This window comes from Tribolium castaneum, chromosome 10 (assembly GCF_031307605.1).
Source record: "Tribolium castaneum strain GA2 chromosome 10, icTriCast1.1, whole genome shotgun sequence".
Lineage (NCBI taxonomy): Eukaryota > Metazoa > Arthropoda > Insecta > Coleoptera > Tenebrionidae > Tribolium > Tribolium castaneum.
Window position 1 is genome coordinate 385,376 of NC_087403.1, and position 25,435 is coordinate 410,810.

The following is a 25,435-nucleotide window of genomic DNA, read 5'->3' on the forward strand; positions in this document are numbered from 1 at the left end:
GGAAAATACTTCACCGGGTCCGGTATTTTTTTAAAATCGGGTCAAATGACTGAAATGCGATCCACTGTCAAAGTTGACAGTTGTCAAGGCCGCTTTTTGTTTTTTGACAGTTATCGGTGTTTTCATGATGGAAATATACGTCGATTTCGTGTAATTCATTTTATTTAATTAAATTGCGTTACTAATAGACTGGTTCTGTAAAAATACAAATTCGCCTTTGCGTGATTATTCACCCCGTACTAAAAATGAGTAAATCTAGCGCTCGTGCTGAAGACCTAGATGACATCAGTATGACGGCTCAGGAGCTTCATATTCTCTCGGAATTGGATAGGTATTTCGTATGATTTACGCCACCAACGTGCTATATTTCACTATTGTTTGTATCAACAGCCGCCAATACGGCTTTCTGCTGCTCCACCAGCCCGAAAATGAGAAAAAACGAGAGTTGGTTTTGAAGGTAGAGCCTCGATTTAGGTGTCTGTCTCAGGCTTGATTGATTTTTTTTAAGGCCGTTAAGTATCTACAACTTATGGTTGTGCAAGCACGACGCCAGCAGAAGGTTCAGGATGAAAATGAGCCCAATAATTACCAACAAATCTCCAAAAAGATCAGTATTGACCCAAAGACTTGGGTCAAGTTGGGCCATTTTCACCTGCTGTTGGAGGAGTACAGGAAGGGTAAGGTGCAAGGTTTTGGGTGCGAGAATGGGGCTGAAAGAGTCGGTTTTAGCCCTGTCTGCTTATCAGATGTTCTACAAAGTACAGGCGGAAAACCACTGGATGGACCCCACGTTTTTGTACGGACTGGGGCTTGTCTATTTTCACTTCAACGCTTTTCAGTGGTAAGATTTTATTTATCGCTAGTTGCGACAATAAAAAAAAATGAGCCATTATGAGAATGGCAAATGGGTAAGTTGGAACAACGAAAAATATAATAAAAGGACACAAAATGTTTTAATGAATGAGCTATCCATTAATGCACACCGATTGTATATTGATAATTCAGTTAATGATTGACTACTGAATGAAAAGCAAACCGATTAAAGAAGCACGTAATCATATTCAGAATCTAGTTTGGCTCAAACGAGCAAAAAATGAATAACTCAGTGTATAGAGAAACATAAAAATTATCGCCGAGATTATTTAGGTTTTGTAACTTGTGTGGGTGCTTTGGTATTTAATTACAAACGAAAACAGCTCTCATTTTATGGAGATAATATGTAATTTTTATTTTATCGGTGGGAAAAACGATGATTCAGGACACTGACTGATAACGTTTGTTGTCGCAACATTTTAATTAAATCATTAATAATAAACTAATTATTGTCTTACCTGAGCTACGATTTAACATAACAACTCACTCAAGACTTTACAAAAAATGACGAATATTTCAGTAATCGTACTAACATTTTTGAGGAATTTTGATTTATTAATTAGAGATTTAATTAACATTGATTCGATAGGGACGTCATTAGCGTAATTAAGCAAAGCACATTTGTTTGTTGAAGAGGAAATGCAAAAATTGGATTTATTATTTTCTAAGCTCGGTTTTTCGTTCGAAGTATAAATGTTTGGACGAAATCTCGTTTTATTTTTAATTATCTAACTGGTTCTGTGCAATAGCACTTTATTCATAATTTGCATGGATTCGAACTTATGTAATTCTCTAAATACTATTTAAGTGTTTTTTGTACTTTCTTGTCAGAAAAAATGTATAAATGATGAAATTTACCTATTTACCTACTTGGCTTGGCAACTAAATGTATTATTTATCATTTGACCTTCAATTTGGTGGAATTCCAAAACATTTATTAAGTTTCAAATTATAAAAAAGCAAAAGGCAAAATAATTGCTCTGGAGTACTCTAGGAGACATTCTATGGCACAAGTTGTCAAAAAGCTGATTATGAACATTTCTTCGGTGGCACAGATTATTATTCAAGTAGATGAATGCAAGGTACGATACTTATTAAAGTCCTGGAAGACCACGAGATGTGGCACAAAAGCTACTATGACATTTAGTAAAAATTTGTAAAATTTATAAGGTAGACACAAATGAATTTTCTTTATGTATTCGTCCAAACATTTAGTTGTTAGGGCTCGTAAAAAAATCTCTATTGCTGTTGGTCTTCTTTAAAACTGTTAAATTATTGGCCCGCCTCCCACCAATGATTACTCACTTTGAAACTTTTTTTGTGTCCTGAATTATTATCTTACTTTTTATTGGTCTCGGGTATCGGCAAGGTGCAAGTTTCTCGATGTGGCTCCACCCATTTTGCAAAACTAGATCCACTTGCGAAATAATCGATACTTAGGGCCGGTTTGCAGTAAACAAATTAAAATTCTTAATTACGAAGTGTTTATTAATGTTTAAAGTTTGTTTTCATCGAACCGTGGTTTTGCTACTGAGTGCCCATTTCCAAAACCCGTTGTCTCCAGTCGAAATTATTTGTTAAATGTCCAAGAGATATATTTACTCTATCTCAAAAAGTTGTACATACGTAATTAAAATTATTGATTACACGGAGACCAGCGTTCTTTATGTGTGTCAATTTCTTAAGTATTTTTCTTATAAGCAAAATTATTTATTATGATTATTATTGAGTCGCTGATTTTTTTAAATTAATTTATTGACATTCTGAAACAAACAAAAAAGTTTATTCGTCTCTTGTAACGAAATTCTAATTTGCGATTAATTTAAACTTTCTCCAGTAGATGGCAACTTAATTCAATTTCGTTTATTTATTAATTAATTTTTAGTGTCCCGTTAAATTAGTTGCCATTTACTTTGCAAAACTCAAATTAATTACGAATAAAATTTTATTAATAAAAAATTATACACAAAGGAATGAACTTATTTTTTTACGTAATTTTCAGAAAAAAAACACGAACAGAGAAAAAATATTGTATTTCATCGCAAACACTGATTTCTGTATAATTATTAGAATTTTACGTGGGTTTTTTTAAACAAATATTTGATTGCTCAGGAAGGAACAGCATTTTTGCAATTTGAGTCACCTGCTCGTTTGTGTGTGCTCTCCGCGTTGAAATAATGACATAGGTGTGTACCAGCGCCGAATCGTGATTGGTCTATAAAAAAGAGTGAGTCTAAGCTGGTGGAAGTGACGTTACCGGAAATAAAAAGGCTAAAAAGATATATTGATGATACAGTTTTGAGTCAGCATCTTTCGATTGAAACTGGTTTTGTGACATTATTCTATTCTACTTCAAGAAGAACCTGTATATGTAATGCATGTTATTGTGACGTCGATAGTGTATTGAACCTTGGCTTGCGAGCTACATCTTCAGTTCATGACCCCTTGCTTTCTTCCTTCTGTGCACTTCCATCGTATTGTCGGTTTACGCAATGCTCAATGACGTATAATTTCTTCGTAAAATGATTGATAATGATTTAAATTATTCATCTCGCTGATTATACTCATACAGCGAGAGAAAAAATGAGTCATGTTGTTTGCGGTGGTATTACGTTTGAAATTTAAAATTACCATTGTGTTGTTGGGAAATTCGTATGAATAATATTAATAAACATATAATTAGTGTCGGATAAAAAAACGCGAATTTTTTTGAAATTACAGCCTGGGCCGTGCAGCTGTCGAAAAGTGGGCTAAGTGGGTCACATCTGACATCAGATGAGGCTTACAAAGGGCTAGGGTCGGTTCGAACGACCTTGCTCGGTTTTGTTCTCTTCCGTTTATTTTTACTCGAATTTGTTTTTATGGTAACATGTTACAGAATCAGTTTGATGCAATTCATTGAGGTCGTCGTGGCGAAAATAGCGAATGTTTCATTCTGTAACATGTAGGGGATCGATCTATTTTTGTACCCTTGCCTTGGTCGTTTAAACTTACTATTAGAGTTGTAACAGAATTGAAATTGTTTCGCCGTCCAATCAGCAGTTTAATTCTGCTGATAAAACTTCGACAAGTTGTTTACTTTGTATTATTTTGATGCATCTAAATCATGCTTGATAAAAGGATAATGCACTCATCAGGCGTTAATTGTTATTGATTTAGAGTATCACAGAACTATGAAAAATTAATGCAACGATTAGAAGTACAGTTCATGTCATTTAGTTCTAAAAATGGCAGCCAGCGTGCAGATAACACGCCATATTTTACTTTAATTAGATTCGAATGATGTGTCTTTTATTTTCCATTTGAATTAGCGATCGCTTTAGTCATAAACTAGACTTGTCATAAACCGGTAATCGAGAGTTTTCGGCTTCGTGTATACGGCGCGAGTTATGAGCGTGGCTCTTTAAAAAACGAAGATTTATCGTTTCATCCTCATTTTTATGCTCATTCGCTTTCAGTGGTAAAAATAACAACACAACACCTAAATAAATGCTCGATATGTAGACGCGTCCAGACATACACATAGATTTTCGGTTGGATGCAGCACGCGCTGTCTACATCCGATCCAGACGTGCTTTATGACACGGCTTTCTAATGGAAAAAACATTACCGTTATAGACTGCTTTTTGGCCAGTTGAAACCCGATAAAGCAAAGTCGTTGGTGTTTTCAAGCACCAAACGCACAGAAATTCAATTTCGGTCAAAAGGAGCCAATTGGTCTCCTTATTTTATTGGCCTGTGGCCGACCAATAACTACACACATTGAAACTTTTTTATGTAGCTATTGAATTATTATCTTCTTTTTATTGGTCTCGGTATCGGCAAGGTGCATGATTCTCGATTTGGCTCCACCCAGTTTGCAAAACTAGATCCAATTACAAAATGTCCAGGCTTAGGGCCGGTTTGCACAAAACAAATTAAAAATTCTTAATTGCGAACGAAGTGTTTACTGACCATTGAAGCATTTTTTATCGAACTTCAGTTTTGCTAGGAAAATACGAAACATTGAATCAGTTGAATCGCACTTATTGCTCCTGGCAAAGGTAGGAATTAACATTATTACAAAAGTGGAAAACAAGGAATTATTTTTTATATCAACTCCTATACAAAACGTGAAGTAACTAATTAATAAAGTCGGTGTTCTTGTGTTAAAATCTAATTCTAATAAAAAATAAATGACTTTATAAGTGTGTACAGGGGTGAATAAAAAGTATGCAACCATTTTGTTTGTTCCTAAGTTAATTTTGATTTGTAATGGCGTCTAACTACGAAAATGTCGAAAAAATTAGATTTAATTTGGATAGTTATATCCTTAAGATTGTAGCCAATGTTACGAAAAAAATTATGGTTACTATTAAAAAAATTGCTTCCTTAAATTTGGACGAATAATTGCGAAATAAATAGTTTAGCATATTTTCCAAAAATTTTAAGAAAAAAAACATACATAAGTATTTATTTTATACAAGGTGTTTTACTGTCTTAGCCAATATCCCGGTTATTGATATTTTGATTTTGACAAGACATGTTCTATTTGAATTTGACCTCTGATACCCCCTTATTGACTGGTGTAGCACCTATAAATTTTATTGTCTGGGCCTTTTCTTTGGTATTTTTGTTTGTTTATTCTCGGGCGGCACGCGATTTTATCAATTGTGGATCGGGTGAATTTGCGACGTTTTGCGATTGATTGACGACAAAATAAGTGTTTTACTTTTACTCTTTACGACTGGATGCGAAGTGGATCACCAGTTTTGCCAATGAATAAGTGTGAATAAATAAAGGTTGGTGGATATCGTGTTTCATGTTCGATGGGTTTTCGAGTTACCTGCTTTAGGTAAACTTTCGTCGTTTCTGGGAATTTCATTGTGGAGTGGGTCTGAAGTCTAAAATGAGGGGCAATTTGTGTCATAAATAATTTTCTTGAGTTAAATGAGTTTAGGGCTGTCATAAAGTGAGCAGATTTTTCCGAGTAGTGTCAACATGTGATTGTGGGATGATTTGGTTTGGAGCAGTAGGTAGGTGAGGTGGAGTATAGTTTGTGACCGCTATGTTGGTTCGGCTTTGTGAAGAATAATTGCGTAACATTTGTGCATGTGCAGTTGGACAAAGGACGTTGCCTGGCTGTACGGTGGGTATCGTCGAGCCCCCCGTTGTAGCCTAGGCTTGCGCTTTGTGAAACGCCGATCTCTACCGAGCGCCTGTCGTATGCTAGAGGTATCGAGTGTAAGCTACTATGACTCCTAGGTCCTGGGATGTTAGGAAGAAACGGGTATGAATGTGTAGGTCCCCTCGTAGGCATTTCCTTCGGTCCGTCCCTGAATCAACCGTGCGTTTTAGGGTAATTCCGTTCGGTTTAGTTTTAGTAGTAGGCTCGAAGGTTGGTTGGGACGGTGCAGTGCGGTACGAAGTGCGTATTTTTTTTTAGTTTCTTTTCTATCATTTTCTCAACGTAGTGTGGCTGGCAATTTTGTGCAATTTTTCGTTGTGGGTTTTATAAGTGCATCTCGATTTTGGTGTTGTTGTTATTTTAAATTTGTAATGGGAGCCTCAAACTAATCATTTTTTAATGAAAAGTTTTTCAAATGGTGAGTTCGATGCCACTAGATAGGTTGTCGGCCCAGCTACTTATTTCTTTGTTTTGATTTTTCGAATGTCACTTGCTATATTTAATGCAATGATGTCCGGATGTTTGGATAGTGAAAACATCCGCCATGTTGCTTATGACATATCTCACGTCATTCCTAACGTTGCGCTTCCGCAATATCATGACGTCACATTATTAAATACCTGTGTTGATATGATGAGCTTGGCCGACACAGTTACTTTATCATATTGGTGCGGCTATAGCGACCCAAACATTCTCTTTTGTTTGCGCTGATATTGATTTTGTCTTAGTCTAATGATGCTGCATTCGAATTAAGCCAGATGTTATCTGGGAAAGGGTTTAATTTTTTATTCGGAAGCAACCCTTTTTTGCTACCCCTCTTCCCGAAATTTATTTACATAATGGCAAGGCAATGGCCAGGGGTCTAGTAGGGACTAGGGAGAGGGTTTCGGTTTCGGAGTTGGTGCCTACGTGAGATTTTGTACGTAGTGCAGTCTGCCACCTATAGGGGGATCGTTTATTAAATAGTATCAGTGGGAGAGACGGAGTCTGGGTGAATAACCCAGCCATCGAATTAGACTCGCCATGGCCAGTATTGATTTAGTATAAACTATAGAAAAGATGCAGTCAATTCGATAAAAACTTCACCCCCTGTCATTCAACATCAGCGCACCTGACCCACTTGGTGTTGATCATCTCGGTTGATTTGTTGGCGCTGATTTGCGGCAGGTCGCGTATTTGCGTATGGGTGGTTCGCTTCTTTTATTTTTGGTGGTCTTGGACGAGGTCTGACCAAACTGCATCGTCCGTCTATAACCTTGATTCATCGCGTCAATGACCGAGAGTTCTACCTGTCCAAACATACCCAACCGACCGTACGATCCTACGATCTGGAGGATCAGACGATCACTAGGCGAACAATCACACGGGATGCACTCTTTTGTTGTTTGCTGGACAGGACATCTTTGGCAGGTCGGTGCATTGTTTGTGAAGACGATCACCTGCGCAGCTGTTCAACAGCTGGCTTTCGTCCATCTGCTTCCGCACATGTTGATATTATCTAACAACTTGACTATCGAACTTTTTATACATCATCGGTACACGATTTCACCATTTTTCAACACTAACATACACTACCTCCAAATTACACCTTTCGGCACTCGCTCCTCCGCTCCTCGCCCAAACACCACAATCCAGAACCTAGCCTGGTCTTCACTTTGATCGAACATCGAACCACGGCGCCAGATTTCCATCCACAGTGATCTAAATATCAATAATTTGGACCCTTCTGTTGATTCTTTATTGCTATGGCCTACCCAATGAGACAAGTCCTACAAATTCGAATTCTATGATAATTGACCATTTCACATTGAATACTTTTTTTTTTGGAATTGTTTGTACGTTGGTGGAATAAATGAATTGTTGAAATAATACTGCTATTATATTGATTATCATACGCCACAAAAAAACGCCTTAAACATGACATGGTCTAGCTAATAGCTGTACTAGAAGACTTAAATCGGTCAGCTTTTCTTACTGAAGAAAGGCAACACAGAAAAGAACTGTAAAAAGTAAGAAGATTCAAGAGAAAATGGACAAGACGATATAGTTCCCACGAGACAATTCATAACATAATAATAGATAAAGTAATACTTACCTGAACTACCTATATATACATTATGATAAACTTGGGAAAACTATTGCAACAAATGTTGATTATGATCGTGTTCAAAGATTTTGGTTTTAAAATGCATAATTATAATTAGGAAGCTAAACACAAGAAAAAATAACCGCATTGTTGTCCAGAAAAATGAAAGAACTATCGTTCTGGCATTAAATTGTCACAAATGTTGAGTGCAACGATAGAAATATAAAAACTGTATGTTGATGTTTACAAAGATAAATATCGGCATTTATAAATTAATGTTCGAAAATTTGAACACGTTTGTGTTTTTGTCAAATATTTCATAGTTTATACACTCAGTAATATCAAACCTAAATACAAAAAATTATAAAAAACAATCATTTCTTAAAAAACAGAAAAATAAAACTCTGAAAATTATTCATAATTTTTTTATTTTATTTTATTCTTTTTTGAATTCCTCTTTTCATTTTTTTAAACATACCAGAAAGATGTCAAACAAAAATGTCTGTTATTAAAAGGAAACAATGGCGTTATAAATTTTGCAATAACATTTAAGAATCGCTTATGCTTGTACTAAAATATATTTTTTATGAAATTAATTAAACTAATTAATTAAATTAATTAATTGTATACTAGGAATTTTAGAAAACAGAGAAAAATATAAAATATTCAATATCAAACGCTGAATTGTGTGTGATTATTGCTGTTGAGATATATTTAAAAATATATACTTTAGTACTGGCAAGAATTTCATTTGTAATATTTTTTTTTGGAAAAACAAACCTTGAAGGGGAAAAAACGCGTTGAAAGTTCTTAAGTGAGGCACTTGGAGTTATGGTTTATTTTGGATTGATTAATGTGAAGTTATAATATGACTTGTCGTAAAATAAGTCGATTTAAAACCAAAGGGTGTCATTAAGATTAGAAAGTTATTTCGAACAAATACAGGTTGTCTCATTTAGAATTTCACGAGCCAATAATTCAAAAATAATAACATTTTCCACTAAAACACTCGGATAATGTATGCCGTGCATTGTTGACGTTGAAATAAACAACAAATACAGTTACTTTAGCAGTCAAGATAGCCGTGACCATGAACCAAGGTTTTACTTTAGGTGAAGACTGGTCGAAATTGAGCTTTGACACGATCGGTATTTTTAATTTCTCTGGTTGCTTCATTACGCGACTAAGTGCAGTAATTAGCAAAACTGTGTGTCACAATTAAACTAGTTTTAACTTTTCCACGAGTTGGCTAATTATCCACAATGTTTGGTAACGGGTGAAAAATTCAAAATCTTGCAACGTTTCAGTGTTTGTTTTGCAACTTTGCTAAGAAAACCGTTATCTAATAACTCTGTACTTAAAGTTATGTACTTCTTTGTTTGTACGTTGTAATAATCATTTTACCGATTTAGAAATTTATAAATTATTGTTCGCCGACAGTTTGATAGATTTGTGTCGACTTTTACTATTCATGGTGAAAAAATTCCGTTTTCAATGGGTCATTGATTCAGAACGAGACAAACAACACCAATACGGTCTTCATTTACATATTTATACTATTGCTATCTGTTTGTAACTATTAAAACATTGAGTGAATTCGATTGAAAGGCTCAGCTGCCGCAGGTGGACGCTCTAACGACTAAATTTGGGTCAATTTTTCTTGGCTAAATTTTGCAAATACTTGGATTCCATCCAAGCACGTAAAAATGCATTTCTGTTCCACCTCGCACTGGAGTCGCAATAAAGCCGGGTTCAAGGGCGTGTTGTTTAAGGAAATTAATTAATAAATAACCACTTGAATACTAATTATCTGTTGCGAAAATTTCGTAACCGTACTTGCACTTGAGGGCAATTCTCGAAGGTCGTACTAAAAGTGCACTTCTGTTGCAGGGCAGTCAAAGCGTTCCAACAACTCCTCTACGTATCTCCAAGTTTCCAAAGAGCTAACGAAGTCCATTTACGTCTTGGGTTGATGTTTAAAGCAACACAAGAGTACGAATCTGCCCTTAAACATTTACAGTTAGCCCTAGTCGATAACAGCCCGTGTTCGACGCCGAAAAGTATCAGTGAGTATTTGCTTTCCGCGAAATAACGGTGCAAAATTTTAAAAATCATTCCGCACGCACAAAACGCCGTTAATTACTGATAATCTGGCATGATTGTCATGCAAGGCGCGCATTGTCTTGCAAAACCCGCAATTATTTGCCATTTTTATCGGTTCATTCGCTCGTAGGATGGACAGACCAGTGTTTCACATGTTTTATATTTTTAATATTCCTGCTGTGGTGTCAGGTCGGGGTGGTAGGTACAGTCACCGAAGATGAAAATAACGCGCCTATAAGCCAACGCCTACCGTGCAATTTTGATATAAACGTGCTAATAAAACGTAAAAAATATTTTTGACTTATTTTTTACCTAACTAACAAAGTTGAGTGAAACGGGCAAAGTAACTTCAGTGTGACTATATTTTTGTGATTTTGAGGCGTTTCTCACAAAATAAATAAATAAGTGAATTCAGTTTTTATTTCAAATGCGTGTCTATAAAGGGAAACATTCATCAGCTCACAAATTTACAAAAATCTCTGTCCAACAATTCACTTTTTCCTCTCTTTTGGGCAAAAAATTATTGGAAGTTAAAACAAAATAATTTTTATTGCAGGAAATATTAACAATCTAGTCCTTGAAATCTTTAAATTAGTTTGCGATGATCGACCAATACCCTCGCTTTGAATTTTTTTTCTATGTATTATGTTTGCCTTTGTATTGGTTGAGCGCATTAAAAGGGCATGACTCAGATTGGCTTTCGGGCTGGCCACACCCATTTAAGTTCATGAAATTTAATTTTAAATATAAGCTTTTTTAATCTTTTATATATTTTTTATTTGTTTAATTTCTCTTTCCGCTGTAACAAAATTGTCAAATAAATATATTTATTAGTTCGTTTGCAAGCTTAATTAATTATTCCATGCAAAATAAGTTTTAATATGAGATCAAAATTTACCGTAAAACACAAACAGAGCGGAGCATTTTATTTTATTTAAGATACAATTTCGAATTATTGAACAAAATTGAAGATTAAATGAATTCTTCTACAATTTTTTGGCTTATTCTTCACAATTTTTGCGAAATAAGAATTTAAAAAAATATCAATTTTGTGGTTTTTTAAAATTTAAAAATGTGCTAGAAAAAAGTAGGAACAACTTTTTTTGTGATTGTGAGACGTGTTTTGATCAAATATTGTAAAATAAATGAGTACCTGATTCAAGAATGCATAGTAGGCGTTTGTTTAAGGACGCGTCTTTTTCATTTTGGGTGATTGTACTGTACTTAACTAAGTAATAAACACCTGCGCTATTTTCCTTGTGAGTCTCGAATCGAATTCCAGTTGTACACGAGTTAAATTTACATTGATTGTCTATATTTTTCCTACAAAAAGTGGCATTTTTCAAGAATTTACGGTCGAAAAGCTGACACCTGGGCGATAATTTAGCCAACCGGGGCGCAAATTTATTTACTCATGCGGTATATTAGGGTTATATTATCAGATAAAGTGGAGTAGTCAAGGTTGTATGATAATTAAAAGTAGTCATCTGTGATTTTGATTTAAACTGCTTGCGTGCCTATCAGAAATCAGCGTTTAGGGAAATTGTCTCACATGTGTGCGAATAAAATAAAAAATATTGCTGGAGTTTTAGCATTGTTTTATTGGTTTAATTGGTCGTATGTGGTCATTGACAATAAAACGTGGCGTTTTTTCGCGTTGATTGGCCATGTTACGTTGTTAAAAATGAATGATGACGATTCTAGTACTCACCATTCATTATCTTTTCGGTAAACATTCTAATAATAGCATGAGCACGATAACCTTGCGAAAAAATGACGATGTAAACTAGGTCACAACTTGATACAAAGTCGATAGCACCGACGTCAGACATTTTCGAATTTTTGTTAAAATAATTTGGGTAATAAATAACAACATTGAGACGATTGGTGTCAGTTTACTCGAATGCACAGTGAATTAAATGTGAGTTTGTTGCGCATTTTTTCCTTATTGTTGTTGAGCAAACTCTCAGATTATTTCTCAAGTGTTGGTTAAATATCGCACAAATCCCCGGTTTAAGCAATTGCAAAACTGACCTAGGACAATAGCAAACGCATAGTCTTAGATTTAGCCTTGACATAGTTCCTTGTTGCATACTTTTACCAACAGCAAATATTCCGCAACGTGGCACGAAATTTAAACCGCTTCACGGTCAAAATACAGTGCATCGGAAACCCGGTTTTGGTGGTGAAGATGTCAAAATTCAAACTCATTACTCGGATAAATTATTAATTAAATGCTGGGATTTTAGTCGCGCGATTAACATCAACATTCATTTTTGATGCACAAAGGGAAATAATTTCATGCACACAGGTGCCTCGGCAGCCCTAATTTGAATTTATTTTTACATAATGCAGGTGTCGTGGCTAAGCGGGTGTGTAAACGGCCATGAATAACCAACTCGAATTATTTTTTATTAAAAAATTGGGGGGACGAAGAGTTACGACCTGAAGCTTATTTAATAAACGAACATTTTGAACAATTACAATAAAAACCTCAAAGTAATATGGGTTTTTAGTTCAAACTAACGTAATTTTTAACATAATTAGGCGATTTTCGGCCTGTTTTAACTAAATTTAGCTCATTTTTTTACTTTGTTTCTTATTGTACTATTTGATAAAATTGTTGAATTGACAATGATCCTTTTTTTAAATAACAGATAATTAAAAGAACAGTCCAACGATAGTAAACTTTATAGGGTTACGGCTAATAATTCCGGAGTTATTGCCCGATTAACGGATACCGGAAATCAACAAAAATCAAACATTTTAAAATCGAATTAGTTGACGTTTTTTTGCACTCTGGAGGTTTCTAAAGGCATAGAAAAGTGTATAAACCGTTTAAAAAAACATTGATTTTCTTGAGTTTTTAAGGATAATCTCGGCGTAACCTTGGTTTCGTCTTTGGGAGAAAAATTTTGCAAAAACTATTAATTTTCACATCTACGAGTAGAACATAAAAAAATATGTAAAAAATGTATTTTAAGCTTTTAATTAAAAAAATGCACTAAAAATGTAAAAACAAATAAGGTTTTTCTAAGGAAGGAAAATATTTTTGCCTATAGGCTAGGACTCTAAAATGTATAAAAGCTTTGGGACTTGTCAACTGAACAAAGTAATTCTCTAATTTTCGTATTGTTATGACTTATGACTATGATCGTTCCTAAAGCTTTTACAAAATTTAGGATCCTAACCTGTAAGCAAAAATATTCTTTTTTGGTAGAAATTTTTAATGCATTTTTTAAATTCACTGCATTCTAATACTATTATTTTGGTGACTTGTGCACTTGTTTGGCGGTATATGGTATAAAACAGCTGTTAGGCTTTGATAGCACATCCTAACGTCTGTTCTGTGTCTATCATCCGAGATAAATGCATAAAAAATAGCGGCAAACAGTGCGCTTTTTACACTCAAACCATGATGTCATAATGTCCAACATACCTTGTATGTTGGCATAAGTTGCAGTAGTATGTACAAATCGAGTATCCCTTTTTAATCCAAAACTTTAACACCCCATTTGACCCCTTTAGGGGATAATTAACCACATAGAATTGCATTGTCACGCAGATTACGTAAGTATGCAAAATTTCAATTTATTCGGACAACAGGAACCCTCTTAGGTTTTCTCAAAAAATATGAAACAGACAGACTACAAAGCCAAATAAATACAAATAAAACAACTTAACAGTTCACCCAATTTTGCTGCAAGCAGTGACAAAGCCAATTGGCAAGCGTGTTATCTGTGCTTCGAAAACATGTTAAATTATTTTAATTTAAAATTTGACATAGTTTTTGATGGTAATTTGAAACTAAAAATAGCTTCCGTCTAGACGAACGTTGATGCAACCGTAAAATGAATAATTCCAATAAATAAAAATCGAAAATCAAAAAGTAATTTATCATTTTTGTATCTTTGTTTCAGTCAAATTTCATATTGCTCATTTATTTGAAGTGCAAGGGAAAGTAAAAGGGGCAAAGGACCGATATGAGCTGCTCCTGCGTGACAAGACAATTACTCAGACCTTGCGCGCTGACATTTTTCGCCAATTAGGTAAAAAAATTGTGGTTTTGTGTATTTTTCAAATGCGAGGCTTCAGGTTGGTTATACCACTGTCATGATTCTTTGGGCGATAAGAACCAGAGGATACCTTTAGCCATCCATTGCTTGCAGCGAGCACATGAAGCTGACCAATTTTCCGGTCAAACTCTGTATCTTCTTGGGCGATGTTACGCTAGTATAGGAAAAGTCCACGATGCTTTTATCGCTTACCGAAATTCGGTCGAAAAGTCGGAAGGCAATGCCGACACTTGGTGCTCCATAGGGTAGGTGATAGCGGGGATGTTGGGGTGGCATTTTGTGTTTTTGATTTTCAGAGTGCTTTATCAGCAGCAGAGTCAGCCTATGGACGCATTGCAAGCCTACATATGTGCAGTTCAATTAGATAAATGCCATTCAGCTGCTTGGGCTAATTTGGGAATTTTGTACGAAAGCTGTGGCCAAGCTCGGGACGCTTACGCTTGCTATTTGAATTCGAATCGAGGACTGTCGAACAGGAATTCAACCGAGGACACGTTTCTTCCCTCGAAACTACCACGGCTTTCGGTGGTGGGCATGAACCCACATCTATCGCAAAGAATCAGCTTTCTTCAGTCGAATTTAGCAAACGCACCAATGCCTAGCGCGACAAGCCAGTAAGTTGAAATTTGTTTGTATTTTTTTCGTATTCTTTCGGACCGACACTGATCATGCGCTAAATTATCGAGATTGGTGGAACTGGTCCCCTGTTGAGAAAGATAGATGATTTGGGAAAATCGAGCTGCATAAAGCGATTACATTATTTCCCGGGTCGCGAGATGAGCAAAAATTTCCAACGTGGATTAAAATTTTATTATCTCTCGTAGGTCAAACATCCTGCACACTTTAACGGATTCGCATACGCATTATTCTTCCGTTATTACCGAGTTAACTGCCTTTGTTAATTACATTGGACAAGTTGAACTGCTTCCGGAGGCGGACGAACTTTTATTCCCTCCAGATTTTTTCCTCGTGTTGCTAGTTGTGTTATCTCCGCAATTTTATTTACTTAAATAAATTTTTCTCGCATTACGTTGTCTTTCTCTAAGGATTAAGAAACACAAGGACCCGCGAAAAAATTATAAATTATAAAAAACGCAATAAATAAATAAAACCAAGGGTCAGAGAAAAAATATGAAAACATGAAACCAAAAAATATATGACGTATAACGAAAAAAAAGGACAATAATAAAAGATAATAAATAACAACAAAAATAATAAGATACAGGTTGTCTAGATACAGCGTCTTGGGTGCTGAAACACGTGTCGGCTGCCAAATTTCCGGGAACTTTATGTTCGATAGATTACTACGAGACAATGAGTAATGACTGTGATTGTAGGTGTTATTCATGATGCGTGGCTTTTTATGAATGATTTATTATGTAATAGCGACAAATAGTGTTATAAATAAAGTTTTTTGGTGACTATTTGTTAATATCAACAGTGTCGATTATTAATCGCCTTCATTAACAAACTAGTTTATTAAATAACTATTAATAAACTAATTTGTTAATGAGGGCGATTAATAAACAAAACTGTTTTAAAAGTTGAGTTTATTAATGGCCCATTAGCAAACGAGTTTATTACAATATTTTTTCGTTGACCGTATACTCTATTTTGTGACAAAATTAAAAATTAATTACCATTCTAAAATTCGAGCAATTTAATATTAATAATATTATTATAAATAACCAAAAATAATTCTGGAATATTAAAATGTATGCTGTTACTCGTCAATTTTTTTATTTGTATGAGTATAACTGATTGTTTATATTAAAATATTTTTAAAAAGTAAAAACCCCAAAAACAGTTACTTAATGAAAAAAAGTGTGTTAATGATAATCCTTTTTTAAATAAGATAATTCATTAATATCAAAATTAATAAACGGTCAACGAAAAAAATTTTTTTCAGTCGAATTGCGCAAGACTTGATAATATGAAAAATACAAAATAATAAATAATAAATTTATGAAAGAAGTTATCCTGATTAGCGAATACTAGATCAAGTCAAGATGACAATACCAAGTGTTCTCTCATGACTTTTTTCTTTGAAACTTGAAGCTTCTTAAATGGAGAAAAAAGAAAAGATAATGGAAAAGACAAAAAAGAAAGTGCAATCGCGGACACGTGTCGGTTGTCAAACTCCCTAGGACTTGAATCAAATAAACTATAAGCTGTTGATAGTAGTGATAGTATTTTTCGATGATAAGATAAGGTGTGAATTGGTCTAAATTATGTAAAAATGTTGTAATATCGAACGAACTGAATTTCGTGAGATTGTGTAAACGTGGGTTAGGGGAGAAAAAGCATTCACTAGGCTTGAGGTGAGCTGAACCACGTGGTGAATGCGTTTTTCTCGCGTGATTAATTAAACAATAGTAAAAAATAGCGAGAGTTGTCCCTTAAGTAGGCAATAACCTTCTAGGCGTAGACAATTGCTCTCCATAGAAGAAGCGTGGAATCTTCCGATATCGGCTGAAATGTCATCAAGGCAACAACAACAAAACAGTTCGCAACAATCGAAAACCGCCACTCAATCGTATCAAAAACCCTATAATCAAGCTTCGACCCCGCAAGGCCCGCCACCGCCTTACCCGTCCCCAGGCGGCGGCTCCGTGAAACAATTCAAAACCGAAGTCGTCGAACAAAAACCCGCCCCCCAACCTCAAACTCACCCCTTCACTCTCACTCAACAGCAACTCCAAATGTTGAATTACTTTCAACAAAACATAAACAATCTAACGCCTGCCCAAGAAGTGAGTGCCAAAACGACCACCACGCCGAAAACTGGCGATTTTTTTTCGCAGAATATGAGACTGCAACTCCAACATCAGCACCGGTTGATGCAACAACACCAACAACAGTTGAGACACCAAAGACAAGCCCAGCCCCCGCGACAGGGCTCCACGCCGCCTGCCTACAACGGAAACAACTTCCAGGGGGATCCCCCGACTTTGAATCCCCCCAAAAACCTTTCGCCCCCCTCCAATGGAGACAAACTAGTCCAACCAACACCAAATGTGATCCCGAGCTGCGCGAGGGACATAACCATGCCCGTTTCGGGGCAAAATTCAGCAGACATGGACGTGAGTGAGGAAGAATTGAAGGACTTCCTCTCGCAGAAGGATCTAGCAACGACGCTCGCCGAAAATCTGCTCAAGCACTTCGGATCCGACGACATCGACATCAAAGAGGAACAGGAGCAAAGTGGTGAGCCCCAAATTTATTGCTTACGGTATCAGCGAAAAAATTTTTTTTTCCAATTTTTTATCGCTTAATATCGCTATCGTGTCAATATCAGGGTGAATAAAGTGCTGCAAACATTTTCTTCACTTTTTATTCATTTTATTCATCCTTGTTTTAATAATAATATTTAGTATACAAAATGAATATTTTATTATTAGGTATTGTAACAAATCATATTTTTGTTATGGATCAGAAAAATCCTCGATTTTATTTTAGCAAATGCTACATTTTTGAATAATGTAATCTTGTTTTTTTTTAATGACTACTGACATTTTTGTTTACTGTTTTGAATAGCACACTCTATGACACTTCTTTATATTTCTGGTAATAAAAAAAATAATAATACTTCACAAAAAATGCTTTTTTTATTATAATGTACTTATTCACGGTAAATAATCTTTAAAAAAAAAATATCGTGAAGAGAAACACTAACAACTTAGTACAAAAAATGAGAGTAAAATTTAAAAAAGTCTATAGATACAGTATACAAATTACAAAAGATTAACGATAATTAGTAATTAATAAAGGAAACCACACCGTTCATCAGAATTCCCCACAACTCTCACAGATGGCACTTAGTGCTGCCTATGTCTCGTAATTAGTAATAGTTTTCGTCATTATTTTTTTTACATAATTAGCATAAATACACTTAATGTCAAAGCTAAATACAAAAAGGAACATAAAATTAAAGCCCATAACTGTTTTATTTTATTCTTTTTTTACACTAACAGAAAATCTAAAAGAGTATGTTACCAATGACGTTGTAAATGTAGAAATTAACCAAAGAAGTGCTTCCAAAAAATATACTAGGGGTCAAAGTTGTAGAGAATTTCTTTCAAGAAAGTTTGTGACGCCAAACCTTTATCTTCAATAGGTTAAAGGTTAAAGCTTTAAAGAAGGCAAAGAACACTACTAAGCAGCAATTTGAAGCTAAACTGTTGAAGACGTCCGGACTTTTTTGAAGAAAATGTAGCTTTCTACAGCTTTTTCTGGGACCTGCGTTTCGAAAAATATTTTCGAATATTTTTAACTGATTATTCATTCTTATTGATTCGAAAAGTTGATTCGATGGTCTGGAAATCTTGCAATAATTGTTCGAATTGTGGAGGTTTTACTGTAGTTAATTGGTATGTCTGAATTATTAAAATAGCTTGATTATCTCTCGGCTCTGATTTCAATAGCGTCATTTTCAATTCGAAGGTGTAGTCGACTAGTTCAGTGTTCGTTGTTTTAGAAAATATTTTATCCTCCGGACCCTTTTCTCCATCAAATTTAGATTCATCGAAACCGGAAATGGACACGAAACGACGAATCAAATCGCCACCGCACGATAGCATCCTAACTATCAAATCGGAACCGCCTTGGGAAGTCGATTCGCTGCATTCTGTGGAAAAACGACCGGAAATCGAATACACGATCGACATGGACGCCAAAACAATCCTAAGACTGTGCAAGTAAGTCGTAATATTCATCGTGGTTTTTAGTTGACGAAAACTTCCTGATTTAGAGGTGAGGGCATCAAGGGCGAAATCAGCAACTCGTTAATATCAGATCGAGCGCCGCCCCCTTCACCCCCCGACCCCCCAGCAATAAAACTAAACCACCAACAGTTACTTCCGCCCACCCCTTCGGTCTACTTAGATAATAAAAAACACGCGTTTAGTCCACAGTTACAGGAGTTTTGCCTCAAACACCCCATAGCTGTAGTACGCGGATTAGCCTCGGCGTTAAAACTCGACTTAGGCTTATTTTCGACTAAAACACTAGTTGAGGCTAATCCCGATCACAGTGTTGAAGTTAGGACGCAAATACAGCAACCATCCGACGAAAACTGGGACCCACAGTCCGGGAAGAAGGTCTGGGCTTGTATCTCGCATAGGTCGCACACGACCATTGCCAGATATGCGCAGTACCAAGCCTCCAGCTTTAAGGAAAGTTTAAAGGTACGGGCAGGCGCATTTTGGAGCGAAAATAACGAACCAATTGCAGGAAGAGAGGGATAAGGCCACCAGTGGCTTGTCCGACTCGGATTCCAAGGACTCGGTCAATTTTCCCAAGAGGAGGCGGCTCTGCAACATCCCGCCCTTGGCCAACACCAAGGGCTGCAACCAGCCCAAGATGCTAAAGTAAGTTAAAGTAACATTCCGCGAATACACATTTTCATGCGCATATGCAAGGTGTTTTTAAGTATGTTTCATTATATTTTAATAAGTGCTGAACAAAAATTTACCTTTGCGCGTTTAACAGTATTGATAAACCGTTTAAAACACAAAAGTGCAGACAAGGTGAAATTCGTTGTTCAGATTTATTGCCCCCTGGTAGTAGTAGATGCTAGTTCAGTGTAACATACTATACACTTTGTTTTGGTGTTTTGATAGGTGTTAAGGACCCAAGGACCTGTGGATAGAGTGAGTCACGGAGGACACAGCCTGGACGTTTCATACTGCGGTCAGCAATCGTCGCAAGACAAATCGTTGTTCTTTATAGATTCCGAAGTTTTTTTGGAATTTAAGCGACTTTTACTTATTGTTCGTTATTCTTGCAGGTTTGGGACGAACGTGGACTTGTCGGATGAGAAAAAATGGAAGGCGCAGCTTCAGGAGTTGATGAAACTGCCGGCGTTTGCTCGAGTTGTCTCGGCCGGAAACATGCTGTCGCACGTGGGCCACGTGATCCTCGGCATGAACACGGTCCAGCTGTACATGAAGGTAGAGTTCTGAATTGACGAAACGTTGATCATTTTATAATAATGATAATATATTTAGTTAAATAATAACACACACTACAACTAAGTAAAAACTAATGTCATAAAATTCCTCCGAAATCGCCTCATTTTTAATTCTTTCTGGTATTTTATTAAAGAAATTACTTTTCCATGCTATCTAATGTTCCAAAATTTGTTGCTCAGTTCGTGCCGAATATATTGATTGAATTCCAACGTCATTATGTTGTGTTCAAACAGTGTTCTACGTGACTTTTATTCGATTTTCTAACAATTTTTTTATAGTAAGAATTCTTTCCCTGCAGAAGATGTACCTCAGAGTAATATGCCGTATGTTAAAGGAGAGATCAAGTTTCAAAATGCTATTTTTTATTTCGCCAGTACATTTAATTAATTTTTGTTAATTGATTTTACTAAAAAACTTATTACGTTCCTAACTGAAATGTCCGAAAATTTACGATCGTGTCTGCTTGCAGAGTCGGCATCCACAACAGGGGCTGATTTATTGAGGCGTCATTTTTACTTTGTTTGACAATATATACTAGCCCGCTGGTACACTTGTATGTGGAATTATTCGTTAATAATAATTAAAAAAATTGAAAATGGTGTTTTGAAAGTTGATTTCTCCTTTAAACGTTTCGTTTGATTTTGGTTGATTTCCATTCTTTTTCTATTTCGCCGTTAGGTACCTGGCAGTCGGACTCCGGGCCACCAGGAAAACAACAACTTTTGCTCGATTAACATAAACATCGGGCCAGGTGATTGCGAATGGTTTGCGGTCCCTGACGCATATTGGGGCGCAATTTGCGCCCTGTGCGAAAAGAACCAAATAAACTACCTTCATGGGTCGTGGTGGCCCGTCCTGGAGGACTTATACAATGCGAATATCCCCGTTTATCGGTTTTTGCAACGTCCTGGAGACCTGGTCTGGGTCAATGCTGGGTGCGTCCATTGGGTGCAAGCTGTGGGCTGGTGCAACAACATCGCCTGGAACGTGGGCCCTCTCACAGCGCGGCAATACCAACTCGCTATCGAGCGATACGAGTGGAATAAACTGCAGAGCTTCAAGTCAATTGTGCCAATGTTGCACTTGTCGTGGAACTTGTCGCGGAATATCAAAGTTTCCGACCCGAAGTTGTTCCAGTTGATTAAGTGAGTACAGTTTTGGTTTTTGGTGCGAAGTGTTTATTCGTTTGTTTTCAGGAATTGCTTAATGCGGACCTTGCGACAGTGTTCGATGATTTTGGAGTTTGTGAAACATAAAGGTGTCGAGGTCAAGTTCCACGGACGAGGGAAGAACGAAGCGTCGCATTACTGTGGCCAATGCGAGGTGAGGATTGGTTGCGCCGTTACAGGAAATTGTATTTTTGTTTCAGATCGAGGTGTTTAATATCTTGTTCATAAGGGAGCAGGAGAAGCGGCACGTGGTCCATTGTATGGACTGCGCGCGCAAGCAGAGCCCGAACCTGGAGGGGTTCGTGTGTTTGGAGGAGTACAAAATGGAGGAGTTGACGGAAGTTTACGATAACTTCACTTTATATCCCACCGTTAGTGCTACTGCTGAGCAATATCGACTAATGTAGCAGGTTTAATTTGAAGTGCTATCTTTCAGCTACCACTGCCACTTGTAACGGATGTACAACTTAATGTTAATACTTGCTTATTAAATGTAAATTCGAGTGATAATGTAAAATGTAGATAAGTGTGTACATAATATTTTCAATTTTGTAGATTGCCGATAAGTTAATGTTACATCTTAATACAGTGATCTCATAACAGTTATTTATAAGTGTACATATAAAAATAAATATATTTGTACGATATATTTATTTTGGAGTCAAGGAATAGGATGATTCGAATCATCATTTTCGTTGTTATGGATGAAACCATATTTTCACTGCCAAAAATTATATGTAAATGACTGTTTTTACGTAATTTTTTAAGTCTGTACGTATTGTATAATTCAAAGTTTTTTTAAAGGCAGCAAATTCGGTTATTGCGTGTATTCGTTCACTGCCACTTTGTGATACATTTCTACCCGAATACCACTTTATATGTTCATAGACAGAGCCTGGGTTCGAACAGTGCCTTCTTCAATAAATTATCTAAACAACATTGTGAAAAAATTCATATTTTCTCCAGTCATGACCAATTACAAATACAGTTACATTGTGTAAATATGATGATGTATTAGGAAATAAATCAGGAAACTGGCTCAATTTTCTAAGTAAGGTAATCCCTATTTCCTCTGTTCATATAGCTGTGTATTTTATATCATGAAAAGTCTGATTTCACTTTATGTATTATATAGTTTCAATTGTAGTTTAGATACTACCTAAACTTGTATTTATGATTAATTAAATAAAACGTTATATTTGGACACTCGTTATTTGTTCCCCACCGGACCCAAATGATCTATACTCTTGCCACTCCGCAAAAACTTCGATAAAGGCCGCAAGTTACGAAAATCTGGTTCTGATTGGACTAGTGAATATAACAAGTGTAACCACCAATGGCGTGCGAAGGCGCGACATTTTGAACCGACTCCGAATGACAACACGCAGCCATTTTGACCCCCCACTACCGCAAATTCCTAAATTTTCTAACAGAAACACCGTTTTTTAACATTTTTTAGGCAAAGAACCTAATAACAAAAAAGGTACTAATAAATTTCTTGATGTCCTAATTCAAATTTTGAATTTATAAATTAAAAGATGAGTTAATAATGATCAATTGATCAAATAAAATTAGTTTTGACTAACCGATATAAACGTGATTTTCGACATTTAAACCAAAATTTAAAATATTCTTTTAAAGTTTTTCCTACATGTGCGATTTAAACGAGCATTCTGGGTGTCGTACTTGGCGCGTTTTGCTGCCATTGGCTAAGCGTTAACCCCCCACCCTATATACCTGGTTACAGCCAATGAAAAAAATAAGTCAAATACAAAACGAACAACTTTATTTACGAAATTAGAGAAATATAATTATTAGTAACAATGGAACCAGAAACAAAACTGAAAAAACACAAATACAACAAAAAAACACGGTTAATGTTGATCATTTTGGTCGCCATAATAACTTTCGCCGCCACTGTTCATATCATTAGGGTCGGTACTTTCATTATTGTCGGACTCCTCAGGGGGTGGTAAATGTATATCGATAGAAATTTCGCGCGGCCCTAGGGGATAATTGTACCCCACGAAGCCACAAAACTGGCACACTGACAAAGGGTGGTTGTAATCATAAGGGCAAACCAGTCTCTGGACAGTAGCAATGTTCTCATTTACCCACTGCTCAGTGGCGTTCCGCGGAATTTGGGCAAACATCGAATTGTAATCTCGCTGCACATGACTGGCAAAATCGAACGGATTGGGACTTTGAATCCGCGAATTAAAGGGCACATATCTCGGACCGTAAAAATCGCCGCGGGCCAAAAACCGGCCTGAATAATAACGGCCCGTGTAATAACGGCCTGAATAATAACGCCCTGAAATCAAAAGCTGGTGAAAAAAATGGCCGATTCGGTGACGCCCCTAACGACTTCTGCAAAGTCAAAACGACCAAGGGTTGGCCGGAAAACGTTGTTAGTCCCATTGGGTTCGAAATTTTAGTTTTGGGGAAGATTTTGCTCACCGTTACCGCCTCGCTCGCCGCCGCGGCGTCTTCGACCGTACTTGACGACCGTGGAATAGAAGGGGGCTCTTGCGGGTCTGCGCTCCATCGTCAACTCGAAATTTTCTTGCTTTATGGGGTGTTGGGCACAATTTTGGGCAAATTACTACCGATTGCACCTGATGAAGGGATGCAACGGTTAATTGTCAAACGTTTCAATTGTTTAAATTCTAGTGTCAAAGGCGCCTACTAGAGGGGGTGGTTTGAGCACCGCCAACCTTGACACATCAGTTTTACCAAAAAATATTCCCTTATTTGGAAAATTAATGTACTTTATGCTCAAATTTATGTTCTATACTCTCACCAATGCGTTAAATAAATAACATGAGATTGAAAATGATCTGACTTAGAGCAGGCCGTGTCTGCGGAATTTTAGCCACTTGTCAAAAACTGACAGTTCAGAATTTAAAAATAATTTTTCAAAAATTAATTTCTAGCTTATTTAAGATTATTACGAAATAGTGTTTCCAACAGTTTTGTAACTTTATTGAATGTTATGCTTCACGTTCAGGGCTTGCTCTAATTCGGTACATTTTTAAGTTTGACCAATGGGAAGGCAGTGTGCCCAGTGGGAGTGCAACGTGAACGTCTGACATTTAAAATTTTGAAAACACCAGGAAATACACGAAAGTGCACACAATGAACTAAAAGATAAAGAAAGTTAGTTTCAAATGAAGAATTCAAGAGATAAAATTTTGATTGGTCTTAATATTCCTTCTAAGTAAACAAGATCATTTTGCATATTAAAAAATTAATAATTTTTGACACTAATCAGTGATCACGAGCGTGCCGCCTGCGTGCAGCTTAAAATTGCCGCCTCTTGTTAACTAATTAATAAAGTCTGCGTATACTTGTATCTTGTAGATATAAGACTAAGAGTCTTATTCGTTTTTTGTTTCATAGTTGTGTATACTATTTCTTACTGAATTGCCCTCTACCTACCTTCCTACTCGTCCAATAGTACTTGAACCTACGCCACCTCCGGTGGTTACAACATATTATTTAGCACTTTTTGAGTTTTTCAGTAGATGTACCTGCACCTGCTCCATGAGCGAAAAATGAATAATAAAAACTGATTAAATGCCAAAAAAAATTATTGAAAGTTTACAGAAAAAACAAAAAAACTAGCGAAAAATAAGTAATAACAACTGATTAAATGCCAAAAAAATTTATTGAAAGTTTACAGAAAAACTAGCGAAAAATAAGTAATAAAAATTGATTAAATGCAAAAAAAATATTAAAAGTTTACAAAAAAAAAAAACTGAAAAACTAATATAACGAGTAAAACTGTCAACTATCAAAAACTATGAACCATCAAAAAACGTAAATATTGAAAGCTTGAACAAACAAGAAATCATATAAAAGACAAATGAAAGTGTAGTCAAAAATTCGTTTATCAATTATCAAAACCTATGAACTATTAAAAAACGTAAATGATGACAGCTTGAACAAAAAAAGTTACGGTAGTATATATAAACACATAAAATTCT

General features: G+C 36.0%; 2 protein-coding genes across 9 annotated transcripts; one reads left to right on the forward strand and one right to left on the reverse strand.

The window, feature by feature from the left end:
* Positions 1-72: 72 nt before the first annotated feature.
* Positions 73-22,650, forward strand: Utx (Utx histone demethylase). 8 transcript variants are annotated; one of them, XM_008200366.3, is made up of 17 exons: positions 73-331; positions 391-457; positions 509-677; positions 730-841; positions 10,017-10,192; positions 14,150-14,278; positions 14,325-14,550; positions 14,602-14,919; positions 16,728-17,058; positions 17,110-17,512; positions 18,783-19,002; positions 19,056-19,491; positions 19,538-19,674; positions 20,094-20,256; positions 20,956-21,422; positions 21,474-21,600; positions 21,647-22,650. In XM_008200366.3, exons 1-17 carry the CDS (start codon positions 246-248, stop codon positions 21,851-21,853), a joined length of 3,774 nt encoding a protein of 1,257 aa, XP_008198588.1. In that variant the 5' UTR covers positions 73-245; the 3' UTR covers positions 21,854-22,650. The 8 variants fall into 8 exon arrangements, with proteins under 8 accessions (XP_008198588.1, XP_008198595.1, XP_015835924.1 ...); XM_008200373.3 differs by having other exon boundaries at positions 18,825-19,002; XM_008200393.3 differs by lacking the exons at positions 73-331; positions 391-457; positions 509-677; positions 730-841 and adding exons at positions 6,156-6,273; positions 6,327-6,458.
* Positions 22,651-23,249: 599 nt separating this feature from the next.
* Positions 23,250-24,139, reverse strand: LOC107397492 (uncharacterized). The gene is made up of 2 exons (XM_015977942.2): positions 23,907-24,139; positions 23,250-23,760 (listed from the first exon to the last, which is right to left on the reverse strand). Exons 1-2 carry the CDS (start codon positions 23,992-23,994, stop codon positions 23,321-23,323), a joined length of 528 nt encoding a protein of 175 aa, XP_015833428.1. The 5' UTR covers positions 23,995-24,139; the 3' UTR covers positions 23,250-23,320.
* Positions 24,140-25,435: the final 1,296 nt, after the last annotated feature.

Bases quoted from the DNA above. Each gene is read 5' to 3' on its own strand.
- LOC107397492 (XM_015977942.2), bottom strand. From the start codon at position 23,994: ATGGAGCGCAGACCCGCAAGAGCCCCCTTCTATTCCACGGTCGTCAAG. The intron at 23,761-23,906 runs GTGAGCAAAATC...TTTTGATTTCAG, and splicing joins CGGCGAGCGAGGCGGTAACG to GGCGTTATTATTCAGGCCGT.
- Utx (XM_008200366.3), top strand. From the start codon at position 246: ATGAGTAAATCTAGCGCTCGTGCTGAAGACCTAGATGACATCAGTATG. The intron at 19,492-19,537 runs GTACGGGCAGGC...AACCAATTGCAG, and splicing joins GCTTTAAGGAAAGTTTAAAG to GAAGAGAGGGATAAGGCCAC. The intron at 21,601-21,646 runs GTGAGGATTGGT...TTTTTGTTTCAG, and splicing joins ATTACTGTGGCCAATGCGAG to ATCGAGGTGTTTAATATCTT.